This window comes from Puntigrus tetrazona, chromosome 6 (assembly GCF_018831695.1).
Source record: "Puntigrus tetrazona isolate hp1 chromosome 6, ASM1883169v1, whole genome shotgun sequence".
In the NCBI taxonomy this organism is placed as follows: Eukaryota; Metazoa; Chordata; class Actinopteri; order Cypriniformes; family Cyprinidae; genus Puntigrus; species Puntigrus tetrazona.
In genome coordinates, this window is record NC_056704.1 from 26,184,872 (window position 1) to 26,210,069 (window position 25,198).

The following is a 25,198-nucleotide window of genomic DNA, read 5'->3' on the forward strand; positions in this document are numbered from 1 at the left end:
ATTAAGTGTGTATGGCAGCTGCGATGTCTGGCCATCAGGGGAAGCGCGCGGGGCAAAGTAATGGTGACTCGCGCGATGAAGTACGAGCTGCCTGCCGGTCGCTACGGCAACAGCAGCCACGGTATTCTGGGAATCTGGGCCGATGATGTCACCTCTGTTAGCACAAAGCACAGATGGACTGAGGCAGGTACCGAACGGGAGCTTCGCAAACACACGCGGACGGCCAGGTGTTCTCCTTCCCACAGCTGGCCATGCGTAGAGAAGCACACACGAGGACGCTTTTATGGGAATACACTTAAGCAAACAGACGTGGCTGAACGCTAAAGGACATTTCAGTTGTGTCAGGGCTTCGATGCAAGCTGTGACCTCGACGTAAAAAAAAAAACACTGTCAGCGGAAGGAGATTCTTTCAAGCGTATCCACAAAGCTGGGGAAGCTACTTCTAAGTGAAATTATTTAAAGGGGCACATGATTTTGAGATCACGTGGTCAGAAAAGACGACTTTTTCTCAGTAGTAAGCTATCGTTTTAAATTGCAATTGGATTTTTTTTACTGCAGGTGTCACTAGAGACAATTCAACAGTGCTTTAAATCAGAGTCTAATAAAAATAAAATATATGTAAACAAAAAAGTATAATAAAAATAAAACATATGTACATTTTTGTTAACTGAAATAAAGCTAAAAATAAAGTATAAAAATGCTGATACTGATTTGAATTATTATTATTAATAATTATTATTATTATTATTATTATAACTCAGAAAAGCTAGTTTAGTAATCAACTGAAATAAATAAACTTTCTTTTGATATACCAAAACCGCTAAAACCATAAATGAAACTAATATAAATTAAAAAGCAAAGTAGAAATAAACAACTAATACAAAAAATTACAAAAGTACATAACTTCCTCTAATATTAAAATGAAAGCGGAACCATTTGTAATAGTATTCTAAGATATAAACATAAATACTGATTCATTTATGAATTTGTAATAAATTGAACTAATGCAAATTAGTGACGTTAAAAACTAGAACTATTTTAGTTAATACAGGGCTCCAGTCAAAAAAAAATGAGCAAGGAGCCAAAAAAGGGGTGCAACAGAACAAACGTGTTTTATTGACTTTATTCTTTTTTAACCCTTTATTCACAGTCATGTGTTCATGTGACTTTTACTATTTATCCAGTGTTACTTGAGGTGAATACTATTGAGCTGCTGTTGTCGTTTTTATTTATATTTGAAACCAGCATTTATTTTTCTATTTTAATTTTTAATTTTTTATTTCAGCTTTACTTATTTTAATGAATCAGGTTCAAACTAAATTGAAACACAAATGTTTTTGATATATCTCATACATTTTCGTTTGTTAATTAAATTCAATTTCAGTTGAATTTTTGCCTTTTAGGTTTTAATTTCAGTTTTAGTTAACTACAATAACCCCGGATCAAAGAAACATTGAATAAGCGCCTCATTTAAGCATCCTTCTTCTAATATCACCTGCAGCAGATAACGACGCGAGTGCATTTCAGCTTCTTCAAACTAGCTTCCCCAACACCGTTTCCAAGCACGTTCCCCTTGTGCATCTGATCCGTGTGCCACAAACGTCCTCTTTTTCTAAACGTCTCTCGTATTTCCTCCAGCCGTGGCTCCGAGACGCGCGTGTTTTTGCGCTCCTAATGTGCTAAAGAGCATGTGAGACTAATCTAATTACAGCGTCGCTCCAAAAGAGAGGGCGAAACTGTTACCAAACCGACAAATGGAGAGACCCCTCGCCGTATCCCAGCATCCTCGGGGCCCCTCCTCTCGTTCCTGTCTCTCCCGTGAAGACGGTGAATTGGTTTGGCCCCTACAGTGCTTCATTACCTGGCCTAATTATAAAGGCAAATGAAATCAGCCCCGCAATACATTATTAATGTCCGCATGCCATTAGGATTCAATTGCAGTATTTGCAACAATATGATATTTTCAAACTGTTTTCACGCCTGATTAGAAACGAGGACAGATAAGAGGGAGGTGCAGAGGAAAGAGCGAGATAGCGAAAGAGGAAGGTGAGCGGAGAGAAAGAGAGTGATGCAAACCGAGAGAGAGAAGCCGTATATGAAATAAATACTGCAAAAAGAGACCGACGAGAGACGTGACGAAACAAAGCAGGGACAGACGGGACGAGAAAGGAAAGATGTGAGACGTGCCACAGTTCTGACCTCTAAGTCGACACGCGCTTTGACCGATCTCAGTAGTCTAGCAATATTGACATCGCGTCCTCTGCAGTGGATGGGTGCCGTCAGAATGAGAGTCCAAACAGCGGATAAAAACATCACAGTAATCCACAGCACTCCAGTCCATCAGTGAAAAGCTGCGTGTTTATAAGAAATGTACTTTTTCACTGGAGGAAGCATTATTATGAATTATGGACCGTTTGAAATTAAAAACAAAAAAACTCTTAATGATCAGTTTGTTTCTTGAAAACACACAACATCTGGCTTCAGAAGATGTTAACTGATGGACTGCAGTGGTGTGGAGTGCTTATCAATTATTGTGATGTTTTTAATCACCTGTTTGGACTTTTATTCTGACGGCACCCATTCACTGAGCAAGTGATGAAATGATAAATTTCTCCAAATCTTCTTCCATGAACAAACATTCTCATTTAAATCATGAAGGGCCTGAGGGTGAGCACATTTTCAGCAACATTTTTGTGAACTATTTTTTAAAGGCAAGAAACGTGCTTTGTTAAAGCATGCAAGTGTGATAAGCCGCTGCACTGTTCTCACATTATTGTCGATTGCAGGCCTCTGTATTTAAAAAGTCTCTCTCGAAAGTATTTCTCATAAAATTTCTCAGTTGCGGTCAACAATCACGGTGGCCAACCATGGGGTCATTTTCTGTTTCACGTCAGCTTAATGGTAACAAGGCCAAAACTATTCTAAATAAAACACATGCATTAAAAAATCGTACATAATACGATCAATATAAGATCATAATAATACTTCACGCTGACTTTAAAAATAAAACCCACCTACGAAGATATTCAAACAAAGACAATCGAAGCTTTACTAAATCTCCTGAAACATTCACCGTTTGGTGAAACACAAAAAAACAACTCTAAGTCAATATATGTGTGTGTAATATAATCTGGAGTCTGTCAGGTGATCTGAGCTGATGCGGCCTCATGCCGAGTGACAGACAGCGGTGTGCGTCCTCCGTCGCCTCCCTCCTTCACTGCTGACTTTAGTGGCTAAGCAGCCATGAATAGAGATGGGCTCTCAGAGAGGAGGTCTCATAATTATTAGTTTTAGAGCCTTTTCTCAAATATCCCGCGGGAGCAACGGGGTTAAAAATCCATTTGTGGGAAGTGTAGCATGACAGCAAGGAACGGTCTCCCTGGAGACAGCCGACATCACACAGCAGTGTGTGTGTGTGTGCGTGTGTGTGTCATGTATGTGTGTGTCTACATATGAAACGCATCGCTATGGCGCTTATATAGCCATAAACCAGCCTGCATTGAACAACCAAAATACACATTCACTCCTTACTAAATATTTTCGCTAATTTGAGATTACATTCATATACGGTATATATACATATATTTCAATGCAATAGTTTGTTCTATCAGTTTACTTTAAGCTATATCAATTATATATCGTATATAAGTGACCATATACCATGCACTGTATAGAATGGTGCACAGAGACTTTTAGTAAGGGTTACAAGTGCAAAATGTCTACTAATATTGAGGTTATGCACAATCCTTCAGCTGTCACTGCATATAAGCTCCCAGATTTAAACTTTTCCTCATAATGCTGCCGAGGCGCCTGAGCTCCGACCCTCCAAGGGCGCCCGGGGGTTTTGCTCAAGGAGCTCTCAATGAAAGAGTTACTCTTGCATTTGACAACGTGACTAACTTAGCCAGTCAATTGCACTGAAAAATAGGCTCAGTGAGCAGTCAATGGGGCGTCCCGGACCAAGGACCATTTCAAAGCAACTGTGTGCCTATGTAAAAATACAGGCCGGCTGATACGCTTAATGTTAGCTTGTCAGTTATTTAGGACAAGGACGGAGTGGGATTTTCAGCTTTAGCCTATCTGTCAGTGCATCTCGCTGGCAAACTTTGCATGCCCGCTTCGGAACGGTTTTTCATGGCAGGGTTTATCATCATTAAAAATAAATAAATAAATAATAATAAATAAAAAAAAAAAAAAATATATATATATATATATATATATATATATATATATATATATATATATATATTTGAAATAAATTATAAAAACATTAAATTAAAAATAAAAATGCATTCAAAAGCTTTTAATTTTCATTTAGTTTAACTTCAAATACTAAAATAAATAGAAAAACTTAAACTTGACAACTATATAGAGACTATATAGTAAATTAAAGCTTAACTTAAAATTGTTTTACTAAAAATTACAATTAAAATATAAACAAAAAGGTAAACGATTAAATCTAATGAGAAAAAAGAACAAAACTTAATACTAAATCAATAACACACGCAAACAAAAAGTATTCATAGCAACTGCAAATTTCTGCGGCAGTAGTTATTACTGAATTACTGAAAGAAAGCAAATGGTATTCTCACTTTGATTGCATCTTGCCACGAGTGCTCACGCTGGATGTCTTCAGCTTCTCTAGCCAATCTCTGAAAGACAGAAAGAAAGACACAAATGTCAAAGTTGAAGGAACGTGGATTACAGCACACAAACAAGCTGAAGTCTGAAATATAAAACGACTATAAAACGATTTAGGGTAAAACATATATTTTAGGTCCTGTGAGTTTGCACCATTTCAAGTTTCAAGATTTGTGACTTCAAGAAGGTCACTTCAGCGCCGAAACAGTCAAATCCGAATGATTATTTTTATGTTTCTACTTCAAACTGTTGCAGACGCATCATTATTCAAATGACGGCCGAGACTTAGCTTTTTATTTCAGAGCTTAAAACTCAAAGTGTTTCTGGGTCAAAGCGACTCAAAATGATGGAGCCGTCCACATTTTCAAACACGTTTTTGTCTTCGCCGGTTCGATTTAAAAAAGGCTACGAGGTGTGAAAAATGAATTTTTAAAAGTACAAATATTCCGTGAGGTTTCTCAATTAACGCGGGCTCACGCTGCACGAATAATAATTCGTAATAATTATAAATGAATCAGCACATGATGGTCAATTTAGATGGAGAACGGCACGCCAAACTGCAGGAATCGCTTTTCCAAAGTTTCATTGGTGGTAAAAGGAGAAACACCAGAGCGCTATTTTATTCGAGATAAAATACAATGCGATTTATCTAAAACAACATGCATTATACAATTATTTTCAGCAAATTTGCCTAATCGGTTTATTTACTTCATTTCAAGTTCTGACAACGAGTCTTTACAAATTAGCACAAAAAATGCAGCACCGGAATCGTACAAATCGTCCATAAAGTGTTTGATGTATTGTTTTTTACCGTAGGATAAATCGTCTCTTGACACACTTCTCAGAACACGTGGGCCGCTCAGCATGTTATAGATTCATTACATGCGTCATCATCATTGAAAAGCTCCGGCTCTACAGAAACAACCCACTCCTCTGTGCTAATGGTGATAATACACTTCAACCTGCTCAACATGTCAGCAAACTTTTCCCGGAAAGTCAGCGTGACAGATGTTTCCCAGAAATCTACATTCACTGCACTGACTCACAGGCTGCGGCACTATCTGCGTTCTTCTGCTATGCACTAAGTGCGTGCTTCGCTGATGATGGCGAGCATGTGCTTTCGAGTACGTGTTATGACAAAGTTATCAAAAAAAAAAACTTTTTGTGTTTGCATGTTTTTCAAGTCGTTCATTTGCAGATTCACACATTTTTTTGTTATTTATGGTGAAACGTTTAAAACAAAATCATCGTCCCTAATAATACAGCAAATTATGATTTTGAGCAATATCAGGCAATAAAGTACATTCTTTTCTAGAGCTCAACAATATACTAAAGTAGCAATGGTGTTACAGTACAAACAAAATTCGGCTGCATCCCTAATAGGCGTATGCATTCTTGGCAGCATGCGAAATTAGCCTCAGCGCATCTTAAATTGTGTTTTTTTTGGAAGTAATTCTAATAATTAACACCTGCATGGTTAATATCAGTATGTATATTTTGAAAACAGCATACCAAATGATGCACCAATGCAAATTTTGCGCACTGTTAAGAACGCAGAGTTTGCAATTTTAGAATGCAGCGTAATATTTTCAGGTGAGATGTGGGACGTTCCTTCTTAAATTTGCACGCTATTGCACTTTTCCAAACAGAACGCAGGAGATTCTGAGTTGCGGCAACAGACTCCCGTCCAACATGTTGCCGTCTAAAGGAGGCATGTGTTTAATTGGCTGCATATTGATTGCATCAGCACTACTAATTGGTTAAATGTGGACCATGCAAATTTTATAAGTAGCTGATCCTAGTAAAAGTGTGGAAAAGACGCTCTCTCCATCTGGAAGTGAGAGCGGAGTTTTTATCTGACCTATGCAGTTCTCACTTCCTGTGCTCATGAAGGAGAAACGAACACCTGACAGCTTCAGACGGCGCCACAGATCAGTGAGCTTGCCCACATAAAGACCGAGGAAAGTTGGCAAAAGTTTTTTTCCCGCTAATAATCACTAGAACTGTTCAGACAGTGTCTCCAGAGTTTGAACGAGCTGTTCGTCTAACGAGAGCCACTTGAGGTTCACAGTTGAGATGCCAGAAAAATTATGAAAGGACAACTGGGCATGAAATTCTGCCATGTCTTTCCCCCACAGGGAAACAAAAAATGCTTAAGTAACTCAGAACTGAAGAATCGCTTCCCTTTCAATTCGTGAGTGAGTGTGTTGAATTGCCATGTTACGCATAAAGTTGAACAGGAACGATCCTCATGGGAATTTTCAGTACTGCGATTTAAACAAATAACAGATTTTGGGAAATCAAATCTGCTTGTCCATCAGTCAGACATTTAAACATTACTTTTATAGTGTTCAGGTGTAAAACACATAATTAATCTAATAAATAAGTGCATTGTTTAGTAATATATGTAATATTCATGTTTATATACATTTTAATAATATATGAATTCACAATATAATATTGAAAATAATTTTTATATAAATAATAATATAAATTAATATATATATATATATATATATATATATAATATATAATAATTTGAATAATAATTTATTATTGCAATTTATTTCAGAAAAGAAAAAACAATCTAATAAATAAGTCAATCATTATTAATACAATAAAATATATAACAATTTATAAATCAAATAATTGTGTATTGCTATTTATTTCAAACATGTAAAAAAACACAATCTAATACATGAATCAATTAATCAATCAGTCAATTCACTTGAACAAGCATGTTTTAAAATAATTGAATTCTAACATGATAAAAATGCAATTCTGAACTAAATCCAGTTCTAAACTGAGAATGCGTTCCAGTGCACCAACCCTGAAAAACCATGGGTTATATTCTTGTGCAACAGACAAACTAAAAAAATTTATCTCGAATGCACTCCACTGTACGTCCAAAGAGTCTCAAGACGGTGCTCTTTTAACGTTTTGAACAAGGGCAGCGTGAACATTCCTCTAAACGTCTCCTTTTGTTCAACAGAGCAGGCAGCAAGCTTTGGAACGACATGAGAGCTCGTAAAAGATTAGCCAGAATCTTCCATTCCGGGTGAGCTACTGATTTAATCATGCGTGGGAGCGCGATATTGTTTTCGATCTCCATTTTCGGACACCATCGGACGTAGTGTAATCAGAGCAGCTCCCACACAGGTGATTCACGCTCTCGAGCCCCGTTCTTCGTGATGCTCCCGGGGAGATTCACCTGATCTGCGTCCAGACTCACCCACGAACACCTGCCGCCCGTCTCCGGGCTCAAGGTGCAAAAAAAAACCTCCCACTCGTTTCCAGCGGGAAAGCGGGCAGACTTCCAGACCATCTCCATCACTCGACTCTCGACAAAAGAGCCCTCATATAAAGCCTTCAAAAATATCAATTACATACCTTTCATTGACTGCATTCGAAAGCTTTCAAACTGCGGCTTAAACGACTAATAGGCTGGCTGCGGTAATGTACCTAATGTTAGAGAAATAACAGAGCGAGCGCTTGAGAGGTGAGTTGCGTTTAATGGCTACACCATTAGGAGTAATGCAAGCGCCAAATGACACTCCACTCCAGGGTGCCAATTCAAACCGTATTAAACACTATGTCTATTGACCAGACTTGCATGAGGGACATTATCCACATCTATACGCCATCCTATGCCTTTCGTGCATTTTTAAGCCACAGTGGTGCTTATGAAGTAAGAATATAAGACCTCCCTTTAATAAGTGTAATGCATTGTTTGTTGTAATTTCTGCAGCACTGAACAGAACTGCGATGTTTGGCAATGAGTCGGTATCACTGCAACTCTGTCATTCACTCCATTCGAGGCGCAAAATTATACTCGCTGTTTACTCTATAGTGAAAGCCGCAAAGTTTGAAATATGGAGTGGGAAAACTGGTGAAACACAACTTTATTAAGTGCATCTTGTAGGAAGTGTCTTGAATACAAGTTTGGATCTAACAAATCAGACTGAAACACATTTTAATAAATCAGATTTCAATCCAATTCACTCCACACAGGAATGTGGTTTGAAGCTTATTTATTCATTTAGTTAAGAAAAGCTATATAGAATTAAAAAAAATAAATACACTGTTATTTCATTGTATTTTATTGATTATATTTGATTATATTTGTTTGACTGAACTGCAAATTAAAATAAATAATTGTAATTGTAATTATTTTTTTTGTACAATTTCAATTATTCATTTATTTTAATTTGCTTGTTTTTTTATATAGACACATAAACATTTTTTAACTTTTTAAATAACTAAATTAATTCAATTTGAAAAAGGTAAATTAAGTAAAATTAATTCATTCATTTGTTAATGTTAGCAAACACATTGATTAAAGTTGTAAAGGCAAAAAAGATAAAAGAGATGAAAGAAATGCATTAAATAAATAAGTTGGAACCTCTATTATTAGCCACTACTATTAAAACCAAGTTTTACAGTCTAATGCCACAGCTAGTCTACACTAACTAACTAACTGGTTCGTTTACACAGAGCTGCGTGTGACAGGCTGTATCGCACATACTCATATTATTCTAAAATCTGTAGCTGAATATAATCAGCTCGCTACGGGTAACCTGAGGGCATTCGCTGTTAATGCTGAGACTACATTAGCTGACATTTAACTCTGAGAGGCCATTGGATCACTGATTGATGACCGCTAAGCTGTGCACAAATCACACATGCACAGTTAAACAGCTATGACACTTCTGATTGCTGCAATATTTACAGTAGAGTGCAAATTTGTCAAGCGTGTTTAGCTTGGCCTTCTCTGGGTAATACATAAAGACAAAGTGAACTGATCCTGTGTACTGTCTGAATAAATCTCTCCGGTCATTCTGCACACAATACATCAATGCAAGATATTCTTAAAACAATCGTAATTCCTAATAAACCTGTAATAGCATTTTCATCCCTGATCCGCACTCAAATGAAACGCTCTTTTCTTGTTGTTTTATTTTACATATATCACCAGCAGGACAAGGATACAGACGTTTCGCCTCAAAGACCTTCTTTAGTGTGTTAAAACAATATCCTCAATACCCTGCTTTGACATCACCTTTCATTTACTAATGTTCATTCATTAAAAACTCGCATATTGCATTTCAACATTAAACCGAAACCATTAACCACTGCACTACAATATATTTCTTATTCAAACGTATTACTTGGGATTTCATTTTTAGCGCTCTTAGAGGTCTACAAAGCCTCAGCAAGCTTTACTTTTAACAATGGAAAACACGATGATTAAATGCACATCGTCATTAATAATCACACTGGATGCTGAAGATCTACTCTGCAACAATATTGCATACTGATTCAACCAACTGTAATTGATTCAAGGAGAACAGAGAGATCCTCATTCATGCCATTGGGAGTAAGTGATTTAAGCTTATAGATCCAAAACGTTTCTCGTTTTAATAATTCTTTATTTAAACTACCTCCTCTGCATGATCCAATAACTTCCTCTATATCCATTCAATCGAATCATTCAACCACAACACACACACACACACACACTGTCTAATCAGCATCTTGATATGATAGGAGAAATGCTCACTAACACAGATTTGGACAATATTTAATGAGAATGAGAATTTATTTCAGTTATAATAAAACTGTTGCGAATGCCATTTCATATTTCTCTTTTAATTAAAGCATTGTCTTGGAGTTTGCAGACAGCAAAGTGGCATTTTAAAAGTCAGCAAAGGAGGCCGAGTGAAAATCCAATATGGCTTCTTTATCTGTCTGATCAGTAATCGTGTCTCTCATCTCTGCGTCACAGCAATTCAATCTCTCAGACTTATTGTTTTGAACTGTCTTGCTGTTCTCCTCTTATTGCCTTAACTTCCTTTCTGTCCATCCATCTTCCTTTCCTTCGCTCATTTTGTCCATCTTTCCCGCGCTCAATCTCTCTTTGTCAGACAATATTCGGTGTGATTGCTAAAGCACGCTTCGATGTTACTGTTGCAGGGATTTAAACAAACCCCAAACCCCTGACCCACGGAATTAAACTGCAGCGTGTGACCCGTCCTGCATGAAGAATGAGATCAGTGCACAAAACAAATAGCTTAGAAACCAAAGACAATGACAGATAGATCTTTTCCTCTCTCGCCTTTTCATTAGCTCTCTCTCTCTCTCTATACTCTCCTCTTTGCCTCTCAGCTTCTCTCTCTCTCTCTCTCTCTCTCTCTCTCTCTCTCTCTCTCTCTCTCTCTCTCTCTCTCTCTCTCTCTCTCTCTCTCTCTCTCTCTCTCTCTCTCTCTCTCTCTCTCTCTCTCTCTCACTCACTCTCTCTCTCTCTCTCTCTCTCTCTCTCTCTCTCTCTCTCTCTCTCTCTCTCTCTCTCTCTCTCTCTCTCTCTCTCTCTCTCTCTCTCTCTCTCTCTCTCTCTTTCTCTCTCTCTCTCTCTCTCTTTCCAGGAATATAAAAAATCCTTTCCAAGAGCTGTTAAAATGAAAAACTTTTCATAACTGCTTTTTCACAGTAACTCAAAGGGCAACTATAATCAGTCACATACATAGTCCAGGAGAACGACACACACACACACACACACACACACACACACACACACAATGTGGCTGTGTTGAGAATAGAATGCATACTAGCATTATATAACTACTACTACACAATATACAGGATACTATCATTATTTTCTGTTATAATACTGTTATTAAATATTTTTATTAATTAAAATAAAAACTATAAATACTTAAATTCTAAAGAAAATAATAATAATGATAATAATAATAATAATATAATAATATAATATAATAAATGATATAAATTTAATAAACTCTTAATGATATTTAAACCAATTAAATTAAAATAAAGACATTTTATAAATAATATTAATTTAGTTTAACCTATAATGTACTACAATAACTAAATCTGAAATAAAAATAAACAAATATATAGGCATATAAATAACGAATAAAATGTAACTGAAAACAAAAAATATAAAAACAATAATCCATTTAGACTATTAATGAAAACTATTACAGTGACGAAAAATAAAAGAGATGCAACACACTGCTGAGTTAATTCTGTGCCGTCCAACTATATAGTACATAAATATGGTTATTTTGCATTTCAAGTCGAGCTTTAACCTAAGTCTGAGCAGAAATGTCTTTAAATCAAAATCAAATGGCATTTGCAACCTATTTTACCTCAATAACGTGACCTACTTCTAATTAAACAGGATATTTAATCAAAAATAGACTGAATTTAGATTTTATGCATCAGGAATTGGTTGGGTGGTGAAAACAGAATATATTTAATTCCGTTCACTGCATGCACGATATACAGAGTAGTATATAGCAGGATAGGCCAAATATAGCCTACTCTAGAAATGAGTCTGATGCACTGAGGTCAATTATCAGAGTTCAAGGCTTTCATTCAGAATACACAGTAACTACTGAAGCATGTGAAAGAGCAAGTCAACATCTGATGACGGACAGAAAAAAATAGGATGATAAAGAAACAGATTCAAGAAAACCCAAGTGAAGCTTCTTACAGAAGGGTCTCAAAAAAAAAGTTTGTAACCAGGCTGTTTCGGTCACCACTGACCTCCACAGATGGAAAATAAAAAACTATGGAATACTGTGGAAGTCAGTGGTGACCCAAAACATCTTCCTTTGTGTTCGACAGAACAAAGAAGGTCATACAGGTTTGGAACTACTGAATAAATAATGACCGAATTTTTATTTTTGGGTGAACCATCAAAAGTTTTTTAATCTGAACGTCTTTTCACACCGACTTCGCACCCGTTCCGCATGACAACAACCGCTCACACCATACGCGTATTTAAAAGAAACATCAGAGACTGAGAATGCAATTTGAGTTTGATTAGCAACGAAAGAGCGACCTCAGAGCAACGCAGTCCTCCCCTGTGCGTGTCAGAGCCAGTTTGGTCCAAACCACAGTTTCAAACGCACAACTTCCACGAGATCAGGCCACAACCTGGGGGAAAATGCAGCAGCGTCCAGGTCTCAGATGTTTGCAGACGAGGTGGAGCAGCGAAGCTCTAAACCCTTCGTTCACTCCTCGGTGCTCAGCTGAGATTAAACCCAATCACTGCAGTCACTGAATCAGAACACACGCACAATAACAGATGGGCACACGCTCACGCACACACCGCCAGAGAAACACGGAGAGACTGGAATTCAAAACTTTCAGCTTCTGTCCCTCATATGTTCATCAGTGTTTCTCTAGCTCTTTGCTAATCACTAGTTTGTCATCACAGCAGCTATGCATTTAATTCCCACCAGAACGCATCAAATTCCGACTCCATTTTGGTTACAGTTTCCCATTATGAGAGTAAAACAAGCGCCAGTGCCATTTCATGTTTCGTGACATTTTAGTCAACCTTGTATTAAAATGCCAGAAAAACTGTATCTATCCCACAACCGAACGACATTCACTGAATTAAAACATTCAAAATTGTTTAAACGATGTTTGAAATGTTCCATACTGCATACTTAGAAATATAATACAATATAATGTGTATACTACCGTTCAAAACTTCATCAAGGACGCATTAAACTGATTAAAAGTGACAGTAAATACATGTATAATGTTACAAATGCTTTTAGAAAAATGTCTTACAGCTTCCACAAAAATATGAAGCAGCTGTTTTCAACATTAATAATAATCAGACATGATTTGTGATCAGTAAATCAGCAAATTAGAATTATTTCGTCTAGAAAACTAGAGTAATTATGCAGTAAATTCAGCTTTGAATCACAAAAATAAATTACATTTCACAGTATATTCAAATAGAAAACAGTTCTTTTAAACTATAATAACATTTCACAATTTCTCACAACATTTTTGATCAAATAAATGCAGCTTTGGTGAGCAAGAGACTTCTTTTAACCTTACCTAAAGGTATCCCTCTCTTCCTCTCTCTCGATCTATCTATCAATGCTAGACACTGTAATAAACATCGGAGCTTTACATATCATCTATTGTTTTTAAAGCATAATTCCTTCTCTCGTTCCTCCTCCCGGTTTCGTTCCTCTCCTCTGTCCGACAAGCCTCTCTAATTCACTCCGGCTGACTGAAGGCACGATTGTCTGAATTTAATTGAAACTCTTTTGAGAAAACAAGCACAAGTGGACGAGAATAAACAAGATAATGGGTCTGATGGCAAGTGAACATGACAAACACACAAAAGTGGAGTGGGTGTAGAAATCCACCGCTAATCTACATGTCTGCCCAGACAATCTAAAAAGCCCATTCTCTGGAAAACCCTTGAATTTCGGATGTCTCCGTCTGTTTAATTCAGGGGTTTTCAGAGTCCCAGACAGAGGGCCTTTCCTCCGACGAAACACTCATGACGGCCGCCGTCAGTCGAGCTTCTGGTCGTGAGACAAAAAGAGCAAACATCGCTCTAAAATCTGACGTTGTGTAAATGCACGAGAGAATCTGTCTGACATGACGTCAAATGTGGCCCGTAGTAAACATTTAGATGGCTTTAAATGCAACATTTTTGCAATGAATAGTCTACTCTGTAATCATTTACTTATTTTATACCTAACTCTCTAATTCTATTCTCAGATAGAAAAATGTCCATTGCACACTATATTCACTGCACAGACATACATGCTATATTTCTTAGAATATTTACAATTTAAAGCAATTTTCACTATATATATATATATATATATATATATATATATATATATATATATATATATATACTTAAAAGCAATCAGTTTGTTCTCATTTACTTCGACTATGACAACACAGCACAATTCAGCATTTACTAATGCACTATTAAAATCAAAGCATGCATCTGTTAACATTATTTAATGAACCTGAGTTAAAATGAACCTACAACAAACAGAGTTGCATTTTTATGAACTAACATTAACCGAGATAAAAAAAAAAAAAACACTGTAATATAAATGTCTTGCTGATTGTTAGTTAATGCATTACCAGTCTAGCTTAAAAAGTAATTATAATGTGACTCAACGTTTTGATTAACAATATTTTGAATAAATGTATCTGCTAAATGATAAAATGTAATTGTAAATAAATTGGTACGTGACAGTTTTCTGTTTTTCTATTCCTTTAACCATGTACTTCACCTTTAAATGAAGGTAATGAAACTTTCCTACAAAGGCAAAACAAAGCCTTTTTGATGAAAAGGTACTTGATGTTTGATTCATTTTAACATTTTAACAGTCTGAATATAGTTGAGCAACATCCATCTTATCTGATAATCAATTCTGACTTTTTTATTTGTATGGAAGCACAAACAATTGACATTAACACTATAATTTTATTGTATTTCTGAAATAAATAATAATTTATTCACCTTTATGTTTTCTTTATTGGCATTATAAGATATGCCTCCACAATGCAGGGTTTTTGGGTTTTACAAGTGTTCCCTATACAAAGATACACACACACACACACACACACACGCTTGTGCAGGTAGCATAAATGCTGACATTGGCTGAACAGCCTCAACAGCTTCTGTACAAAAGCCAAGCGTGGGCTGAAGAGGACGGCATGAGGACACTCGCCGCCTGCCGCCCGTTCCACACAAACAAACGGAGAGAGACACGTCGCCACATTGAGTCCGTCACCTGCGCTTGTAAAGCAAATAGAGGACACACATTCACACACAAACAGCGGCGCCCTGAAAACCCCTCGGTGGCGCTCTGATGTTGATCCGAATATCATCTCGATGTGCGTTAGGCTCGAGGCAGAAGGGAAGGTCAGCATTTCGGGTCTCATAAGCTCTGTTGCTAGTCAGCGTCCTCGCTGTTTGCTATCTACATAGACAGCTACCTTCCAAGACAGCGTCCTAACTCAGAAACACTACATAGGCAATAACTTTGCATGTCTCACTGATTACAAAAAGAATTTCAAAACATGCTGCAATACTTACAACTTCATGCTTTAACAAGACAAACATTGGAGGCATTTCCTAGGTTCAAGCATTTTCTGAAGAAAATTGAGTTGTGTTTAAGCCATAAAATCAAAACAGTTGCCAATGTGTACTAAATATGTTGTTAGGTGGTTGCTAGGATGTTCTGGGTTTCATTTTAAACAAAAAAAAAAAAAAAAAAAAAAAAAAATATATATATATATATATATATATATATATATATATATATATATATATATACAAAAGGTTAAAATGTGAAATCTTGTCAACTAAAATATAAGATTATTATAGTAATATATATAATTTTTATATATTTCTATGATATAGATTATCATAGAAATATATTAATAAGTACTAAAATGACTAAAACGAAAAATAAAATGAAAATCACACACAAACCAAACGAAAACATACTTAACCTTAAACTGAAATGAAAAATAGAAATAAAGAATCTAAAATTCTATTGTTTTTCTTCCAGGTGACAATCATAGTATCAGCATATCACTTTAAATTTTAATTTTAATTTTAATATTGTTAATGTTTTAAATGCAAATGTAAATAAACTGTAAATAAACTGTGAAACACAAAAATTCTAGACTTAAAGTTGTAGTTTGTTATAAAAATTACAACAGCAATGGCGATCCTTAACTTAGTAAACACTACTTAATATGTAGTTAAATGGTACATTCTAACAAATCTAATTTAATTTAGTTAGATTCATATTTTCTATGAACGTGTATATATATATATATATATATATATATATATATATATATATATATATATATATATATATATATATATATATATATTTTTTTTTTTTTTATTATTATTTTTATACAGATCCAAGTCTGAAGAGTACTGATTCCTTATTCCTTCAATTCAAAATATTCCTTATGTTTTCTTATATTAAACATGAATACACAAACTGACCAGTTGTTGAATATCTCAATGCCCAACATAAAAACGGACTAAAATCGAGTAACAATTACAGTCACGCAAGACCAATTCCAATCTAAAGCTACAGAGAAACACAAAATGAACACCAACCACATTTCCGAAAACTGCACACTTGCTTAAACTAAAGGGAAAACAGCTCAATCTGCCTACTGGGTTTAGAACAGCTCAAATGTACTTCCTTGAATAGTTTACAGCTTAACTGCTTTTCCAAACTGTATACCATTATGCAAAGTTCTGGAAAAAATACAAACGTATAGTCATACAGTATATGCTGTCTAGGTAGGACTAAGAACCTTAAGAACAGAGTCTGTAATATACACACACAGCAGAGATGAAGAGAGAGACAGACAGAGCGGACGAGATAGTCGGCGAGAGATGACAGCCAACAATGTTCTTTTAGGTACTGACATGGCAGTGTTATCTTAGTCTATCAAGCCGCCCCTCTCTCTTCCACGTCCTTCTCTCCCTTCCTTGTCTGAAACACACACACACACACACACACACAGTCTGGAGCTCAAGGGCGAACTGTTTATTTTTGCTTCCCATCTCGTTGCCCTTTACTTCAATCACGTTCATGTAGCTTCAGATCCGTGGCGGCAATCATGAAACGCTGCAAGAAAAAAGAAAGGTCACACGGAGCACGTGGTGACAGATATCTGTGGCGCTGAGTTATTGTATTTTTCATATTCAGGAGGGGAAGATCTGCGGTGAGATGACAGCGTGGTAATGTCGGCGCTTTGGTGAACAGACAGCGTTTGTGTTCGACAACGCGCCTCGGCCGTGTTTGCAGGAGTGTGTGTGCGATGTCCACGAGCGAACGCGCGCACACACACACACACACACACACACACACACGCACGTGTGTGTCGGATTCAGGGGGGGTTGAAAAAAATATGCCAAGCCAGCCAGCTCTCAAAGCAATTACAACAGATTGGCAAATTAAAATGGAGGCCTTGAGCAAACGGAGCGTGGAAACGTGGATAGACGGGTGGATGTTGAGGGGAGTGAAATCATTTCCATGATACGAGCAGCTCAGAGCAATTCAACATCCCACCTCCGAAATCAGCACTCGCTCACTTCATTACATTTACATGGACTTCATACCAGCCGCTGCTCGCTTCGAAACCCAACGTGAAAACGGTCCAGTCCACGAGCGGATATTACATAGGTTTACGTTTACTCGCTGTGGCATGCTAGTAATGCAGTCTGCTAACGTGACTAACATGTGACAGAATGCTTTCCTGAGCACCAGTGCTGTTAACTGAAGCTACGGAAAATCACTAAAACAAAGCTAAAATAAAATATGAATATTAGATGAAAAACGCAATCTTGGCAATTAACTGAAAGCTGACGTAATAAAATTAAAATATAAGAAGCTTAATTAAATTAAATTAAATTAAATTAAATTAAATTAAATTAAATTAAATTAAATTAAATTAAATTAAATTAGTTTATAAAAAAATTAAAAAGCACATAACAACATTATTAAAAATAAAATAAAAAAATAAAGAAATACTATTGTTGAATACATACAGTAATACAATAAATAACACTGCTGAGCAGCACCAAAACATACTCAGAAGCTGTTTTTTAAATGAATATTCTGGATTCAATTCAAGCTCAATTAAAATCTCTTTCAAGGAAAGTCAGTTTCTTCAGTGGCCACACTGGCACAGTATTTCGGTCATGCAAGAGCAGCTCCTATCTACTTAAATGAGGACACACCGAAATCTGGGACTGTCTGCCAAACTCAGCCATTTTAACTACATATTTCCAAGCAGCAATAATGTCTGACATGAACTGTCTCTGTAAAGTTGTTATGATCCAAAAGCATTAAAAAGTGCTCATTCATTTGTGGTACAGCGTAAAAACAAAACAAATAAAAACAAAAAAATACAGTCAACCCTAAGTATTTCCAAGTGGCTTGAAAGTGAATTTCTTCTCCGCTAGTTGCACCAAATGACTTTTTTCGTTTTTTTGTTTTTTTTTTTGCAATAGAGTGACGTTACGTTTCCCACAGTGAAGCACTGATCGGCCTAAACTCATACTGGATTCTTCACGTGCCCGTCTGATGGATTGATCTGCAAAATCAAAGGAGATCAGACAGAATCAGTGAGTTTAAACCGTCCAGGCAGCATTGTCCTTTGGAGGTCGTCCACTGATCCAAAAATACATTTATTCATCTAAAGATGATGCAAATGAGGGATTAGATGTAATTTGAAGACTTGGCCGAGAAAAAGTGCAAAGGAAAGAGATGTGGCGAGTATGTGGGAGAGAGAAAGAGCTCTCTAATCTAAGTCTAATCAGGTAAAAGGCCCTTGAGAAATCCTCACGCCGAGGCGCTGCTAATGTCCAGCCGAGACCAGGAGCCGGTCTTTAGTTTGTTCTGTAGTCGTGACTGAGTACAGGTTACTATTCACAGGTGACGCAGGACATAATTAAAGTCTAAAAACTTACAAAAATATAACAGATACTGGTCTCTATCCAACGGCATTAGTCCACCTTGATTTATAAAGAACCTTCAGCTATGACATGTAATAAACGACCATAAATGAAGCCTCAGATAGACATGGATTAGGGTTTTTTAAATGATGAGAAAAGAAACGAGATAAACACAGAGCTTGGTGCATGATTTTATAAGTGATGTAATTTACATTACAAGAGATGTAATATATATGCTGACCTAAATTCCACTTATATAACACACACACACACGTAATATACATATGTGTGTGTGTGTGTGTGTGTGTGTGTGTGTGTGTGTGTGTGTGTATATACACAATATATATATATATATATATATATATATATATATATATATAGATATAGATATAGGTATATATATACACACACAAAAAAAAAAAATATATATATATATATATATATATATATATATATATATATATATATATATATATATATATATATATATACATATATATAGATAGATAACAAAATACATGCTCTCTCTCTCTCTCTCTCTCTATATATATATATATATATATATATATATATATATATAAACAATAAAATATGCAAATAGGAAATATATCAATTAAACATAACAACAGATTAAACATAGTATATTCTAGAATAATTATGAATAAAATGAACGACCTTCCCTGGTTAGTGGCAACTTTAGGACATCATAAACTAAAGCAAGCACATGCACTAACTCCATGTAGACGACTACACACAGCATACTTTATTCGTGCCGCGGGACGCATCTGTCCTTAGAGGATTCATAACATCAGTTTTTAATCTTCCAGGATGAGCTTTTTAAATTGTCACCGTCTTCTGAGAACAACTGGCCTGGATTTTAACCTGATCTAATAGCAAATTTCCCGAAGATACCTTTAAGAAAACTTGCCTGTCTTTTTAGGGTACACATTTTCTGCAGAAAGGAAGTTGAGGCATAAAAGTGACCCATTTAATGCACATTTGTCTCTGTCTGTACTCCCTGACATAGCATGTTGAGAATGGCATAATCAAGTATGCAGCATGCATGTAGTGCACAGCACGCAAAACGAGAAGAACACAATTAGATCACTCTGCTTGGAACACATCATCCCAGAATGCACTGCACTCAGTCCTCCATTTCTACTGTGGCATATGAATCAGAAGTATGAATCAGATATATTAATCGCATTTACAAAGCTTACATCTTTTCTTTTTTTTTTTCTTTAAAATTCTAAATTTACATTTCACAATTTTAACCTTTTTTTAACCTTGCGGTTGTTTATTTATATATACATATATATATATATATATATATATATATATATATATATATATATTCTTTTTTTTTCTATTTTTATTTTATTGTATTATTTTTCTTTTCTTCAAAATTCAGTTTTTTTCTTAGAACTGAGATAGAAATTAGCCAATTTTTATGCATTAATTAAATTATATATATATATATATATATATATATATATATATATATATATATATATATATATATATAAAATATTTTGCCATAGAAGAAATACTTTCTTGAATCATTTTAGTTTGTTTTACACAAAACATAATTTAAACCGCAAAGCCTATTTTCTTCAAAATGATCAATGAGTCATCAATTAGTCACTAGCTGAATTAATCGTTACAATTATGAGACATATAACGAGACAATACTGTACCATACAAAAAAAAAGCACACATTTTCTATAAAACATCCTTCGCATCATTTCATTTTGAACATACACATCAATTATGTCACTTAAACCATAACCAGCCTATAGAATGCGCGTTTGAAGACTTTGATGCACATTTCCTGACGACACACACTCGATAGGTATGGAGAGAGCGTCGGCGTCTGAGGAGATTGTTTGTATTGTGATAGTTTAAATAGTGAAAGGATAAGCTATAGCTGCCTTGAAACTTCTGATCTAATCTCATTTTCTTATTCTCCCGAGAAAGCAATTCATCTCTTATCCGTTTCCTTCACTCTCTTTTCCCCTTCACTCGCTCTCTCTCTCTCTCTCTCTCTCTCTCGCTCGCTGCTGCTGGTGGTGTCTTCAAACATTTGTTCACAGTCTGGCGTATCATCACTCTAAAGCTCCATCACAGGTCCTTCCAAACGTTTTCCACTCTCTGTAAACCTGTCTGATATTTATAGAACAATTAGCATACAAACTGAAGCGCTGTAATGGTCTTCGCTTCCTCGATAGCTTGGAATAAATCTGCTTCATCTTCTGGAATAGATACCCAGTCAGTCCAAATGAAATCAAACTTGCGCAGTTCTTACAAATGCCTCATAACTAATCGTGATAATAAATATCAGACTGACATGGCCGCAGAAGACACGAGAGTAAGAAGTCTGGACGAGAGACAGCCTGAGGCTGAAGTGCTTCCTAAATGAACATTAGTCAAATTTGAGCTCGTAAAAAAACAGTAATGTGACTGAAATTTGCTTACAGAAGAACATTAGAAAACAAACATACGAAACCTCATGTAATTCATTTGAAAATTTGAATATGTGCATAATGCACACATACTACTCAAGCATTTACTGTACTGCACCAAAAAAAAAAAACACTTTCTCTTTACAAATATTAGCAAAATATATAATTTCCCTGCTTTTTCTTCTTTCTTGCTTTTACTAAATTTTAAATAAATACATTTTTTTAATAAAATATATTTTTTATATTTTATAAATATATAACATTAAAATAAGTTATATAAAACTGTGTTTGATATATATATATATATATATATATATATATATATATATATATATTTTTGTGTGCTTTTATTAGTATGAAACACACAAAATAGCATAAATCTAATAAATATGATTTTAATTTTTTTGTATTATAAGACAAAATAATAAATAAATACACAAAGCTAAGGTAAACATACAGCTGCATAAGCCTCAGGTAATGCAAATGAAACGTAAATATATGTACTATATAAAGTCATCACAAAATCACTTATAAAATCATGCACCAAGTTTTTTGATTGTTTGACATGTTTAACATAATGACGGAAAACAAGACAAAATCATACTGATTGAGCACATTTTTTGCAGTGCTCTTATGAAAGCTTAATCAAATTAGCTAAAATATCTCATAAACAAGCAGAAGGAAAAGTGGACGCGTAGGAACCCGATAAATGCTGGAATTCAGCAGGTGCAGATCTCATGTGATTCTGCTCGCAGGTGATATTTCATACCTGTTGAGCTCAACGATAATTACGTTCTGCCATAAAAAGCTTGCAAATGATCGTATTTTTGCTAAAAGTCCCATCTGGATTAGATTTATAAATAAATGAGACTGAACTGAACATGCATGCCTGAGCTTCTATTCCCATCAGTCTTTAGAAGGAGGACAGAAGCAAATAAAGCCGGTTTAAACGTCAAATGAGGTGAACGCGTAAACTGCATTAAATCAATTTAGAGGCATTAAACATTCAGCTAATTAATCTCGAAAAGTTAACTCAAATGTGCAAACCTAATGAAAAACAAACATCTTCATCAGAAGTCGCTTGAATATGCAGCAGGAGCTGAGTGAGATGTGTTTTTAGTAGGTAACGTCCCTTGCTCGTTCTGTAGTAGTGTTTAGAGCGGCGTAATCACTTGAGAGGAAACACATAAGCTGATTAACGGCTGCTCAGCCCGCAGGATTTTAATGGGGGAGATATTTGTGTTTTTGGATGCCAATTGTGGACCTGCTATTGCGTAATTATAAAATCTACATCCAAAGCAGCTCTTTATTTCTGTCTCGGGCAAATAATGCACATTTTGCGATCATAATCACTTCAGCGGAGTGTAATTACATTCCTTACACCAGCAGGAATTACTCTGACTGCCACTATGACGAAAAACACACCAAAGGGACAGTGTGAAGACGACAGAGAAGAAACAGCAATCAATCAAGAGCTTTATGAAAACGCCAACTTCCTATCCTATTGACTGACTGTATGCAATTATATATATATATATATATATATATATATATATATATATATATATATATATATATATATATATATATATATATATATATATATATATATATATATATATATATATGTATATATATAAAATTATTATTATTTTTTTTTTAACCACTACTAGTCATTAAAATCCCCATTAATGCTGTCAAACAATAAATCACAATTAATCGCATGTAAAATAAAAGTTATTGTTTGCATAATATATGTGTGTGTACTGTTCATATTTATTTTGTATATATAAAGACACATATTCTGTATATATACATCCTTAGCCATCTTAAAGGTGTTGTATGTATAATTGACACCGAGCGGTTAAACTAAGCATTGCAGTCCAAATTCAAAAATATAGTTTTTTTTTACCTCCTACTCAGACTTGACACACACGCAGGTTGCCAGATTCCCGCGCAAACCTCTTTCGTTTGCCAGCTTCCGAGATTGAAATGAAATGTACACTGTTTTCCGGCACCTGGCAACCCAAGGTTCTGAAACGCGATTGGGTAAACTGGCAGTGGGCGGGTTTTACGAAACAAAACAGAGGCAGACATTCCGGATCGGAACGCACTTTTTCAAAGGAGAATAACAGACTGCAGCACTGATTTTCAGATAAACTGGTATGTCAACTTAGCAACTGTCTGCAAACATACTATGGTATTGCATGCTTTACAAGAGCCAAAATCCAATAATATAGTGCCTTTAAAGAATTGGCTAAAAACTCATTTCTTTTTTAGTTTTATTTTTCATCTTTCTCTATTTTTATTTGACCCTCTAACGCTTCTAAATCTATTCATATTCAGCTTTTTAGCTAACTAAGCTAACTGAGACTTGTTAAAGTCGCGTTGAACAAAAACGTCTTCTAAATGACTAAATGTAAATGCTATTATGCAAAAAATTAAATATTAAAAATATTTTGACAATAAATAAATAAGCAAACAAAAAAGTCTGCAAGGTCACACATGACCTGCCAATCATGTCCCTGTATAAATCTGTTGACTTGGATCGTGAATATTAATTTGTGACCATGTGGTCTTTCGAAGTCTATCAGCATAAGCTAATTAATATTAATGTGACGTCTTGGCTGTATAGTGACATCACAACCCATCCATCATCGGCATCGCACCGTTTTCTGTCTAAGTGAGCGCTACTTGGCCAAAATGAGCTGCAGTGTGGAAACTTTATGCTAATGTCTTGACAAGACCAGAGGAGAAAAGAGAGAAAAAGAAGACAAAAGAGGAGTAAACAGAGAGTGAGGGAGAGAGGGAGGCAGAGAGAGAGAGTCTAACCTTGACGGAGAGAGTCTTCTGACAAGCATCTGGCGGCTGTAATAATTTGGGAAATAATCTGCGCTCGCAGAGGCCCAGCAGCCTGACTGCTTCAACGCACAGCGCCTGATCGATCTCTCCATTCAACCCCCACATTACATCCATCAGAGAGAGAGAGAGAGAATAAAATGACTGAGACAGATGGAAAGAGACGAATAGAGAAAGGAAGAAAAGTTCAGACAGATGGAAAAGGGACGCTACTGGCAGTGAGATCGACTGAGATGATACGGCCAAAACTCTGCTGCAGAGCCATGCATTTCTGGGATTTCTAGAATTAACATTCACTGCTGCTGCTAGTTAGTAGAACGACCTAAACAAATGAGTGCAATGTTTGAAATCAGTTCATCGTGCTTTACGCGTGTTAACCATTTCATGTTTTAAAAGAAGCATTAACGCAGTAAGGTCTATTGCTTGTACTTATTAATTATATTATGTAATATATTATGCTTGTAAAAAAATGTATGAAATATTTAAAATTAGCAAACCTTTATATAATTATAAAATGAAATGTGAAAAATATATAAGCTATTTATAAAAAAAAATATATATATATATATATATATATATATATATATATATATATATATATATATATATATTGTGTGTGTGTGTGTGTGTGTATATATATATATATAATATTTATTTATATATACATATATACATGTCAAGCCATCAATAGAATGCAGCTCAATGAATGTCGCATAACGGTATGTTGCACAAACTTTTTTTCATTTTAAGCTCTATATGGTGTACACTGTGCAGCATGCAGTGAATCAGTACTGTAATAGTGCGTATTTTCTACAATACAGCACACATTCAGACGGCCTGAATTCATAATGAATTCAAATGTTCACACTTTGATAAAGTGCTTTTGGGAAATCAGTCATAAGTAATGCAACATGGCAGACAACTCGAGGTA

At 35.5% G+C, this 25,198-nt stretch overlaps 1 protein-coding gene across 2 annotated transcripts in view; it reads right to left on the reverse strand.

The window, feature by feature from the left end:
• Nucleotides 1-25,198, reverse strand: part of cacna2d2a (calcium channel, voltage-dependent, alpha 2/delta subunit 2a) — a 177,953-nt gene that overhangs the window by 89,423 nt on the left and 63,332 nt on the right. For both annotated transcript variants that reach the window (XM_043241387.1, XM_043241386.1), the window contains exon 4: nucleotides 4,593-4,652. In XM_043241387.1, the coding sequence (XP_043097322.1) occupies nucleotides 4,593-4,652 (60 nt within the window). The remainder of the gene's footprint in view (nucleotides 1-4,592; nucleotides 4,653-25,198) is intronic.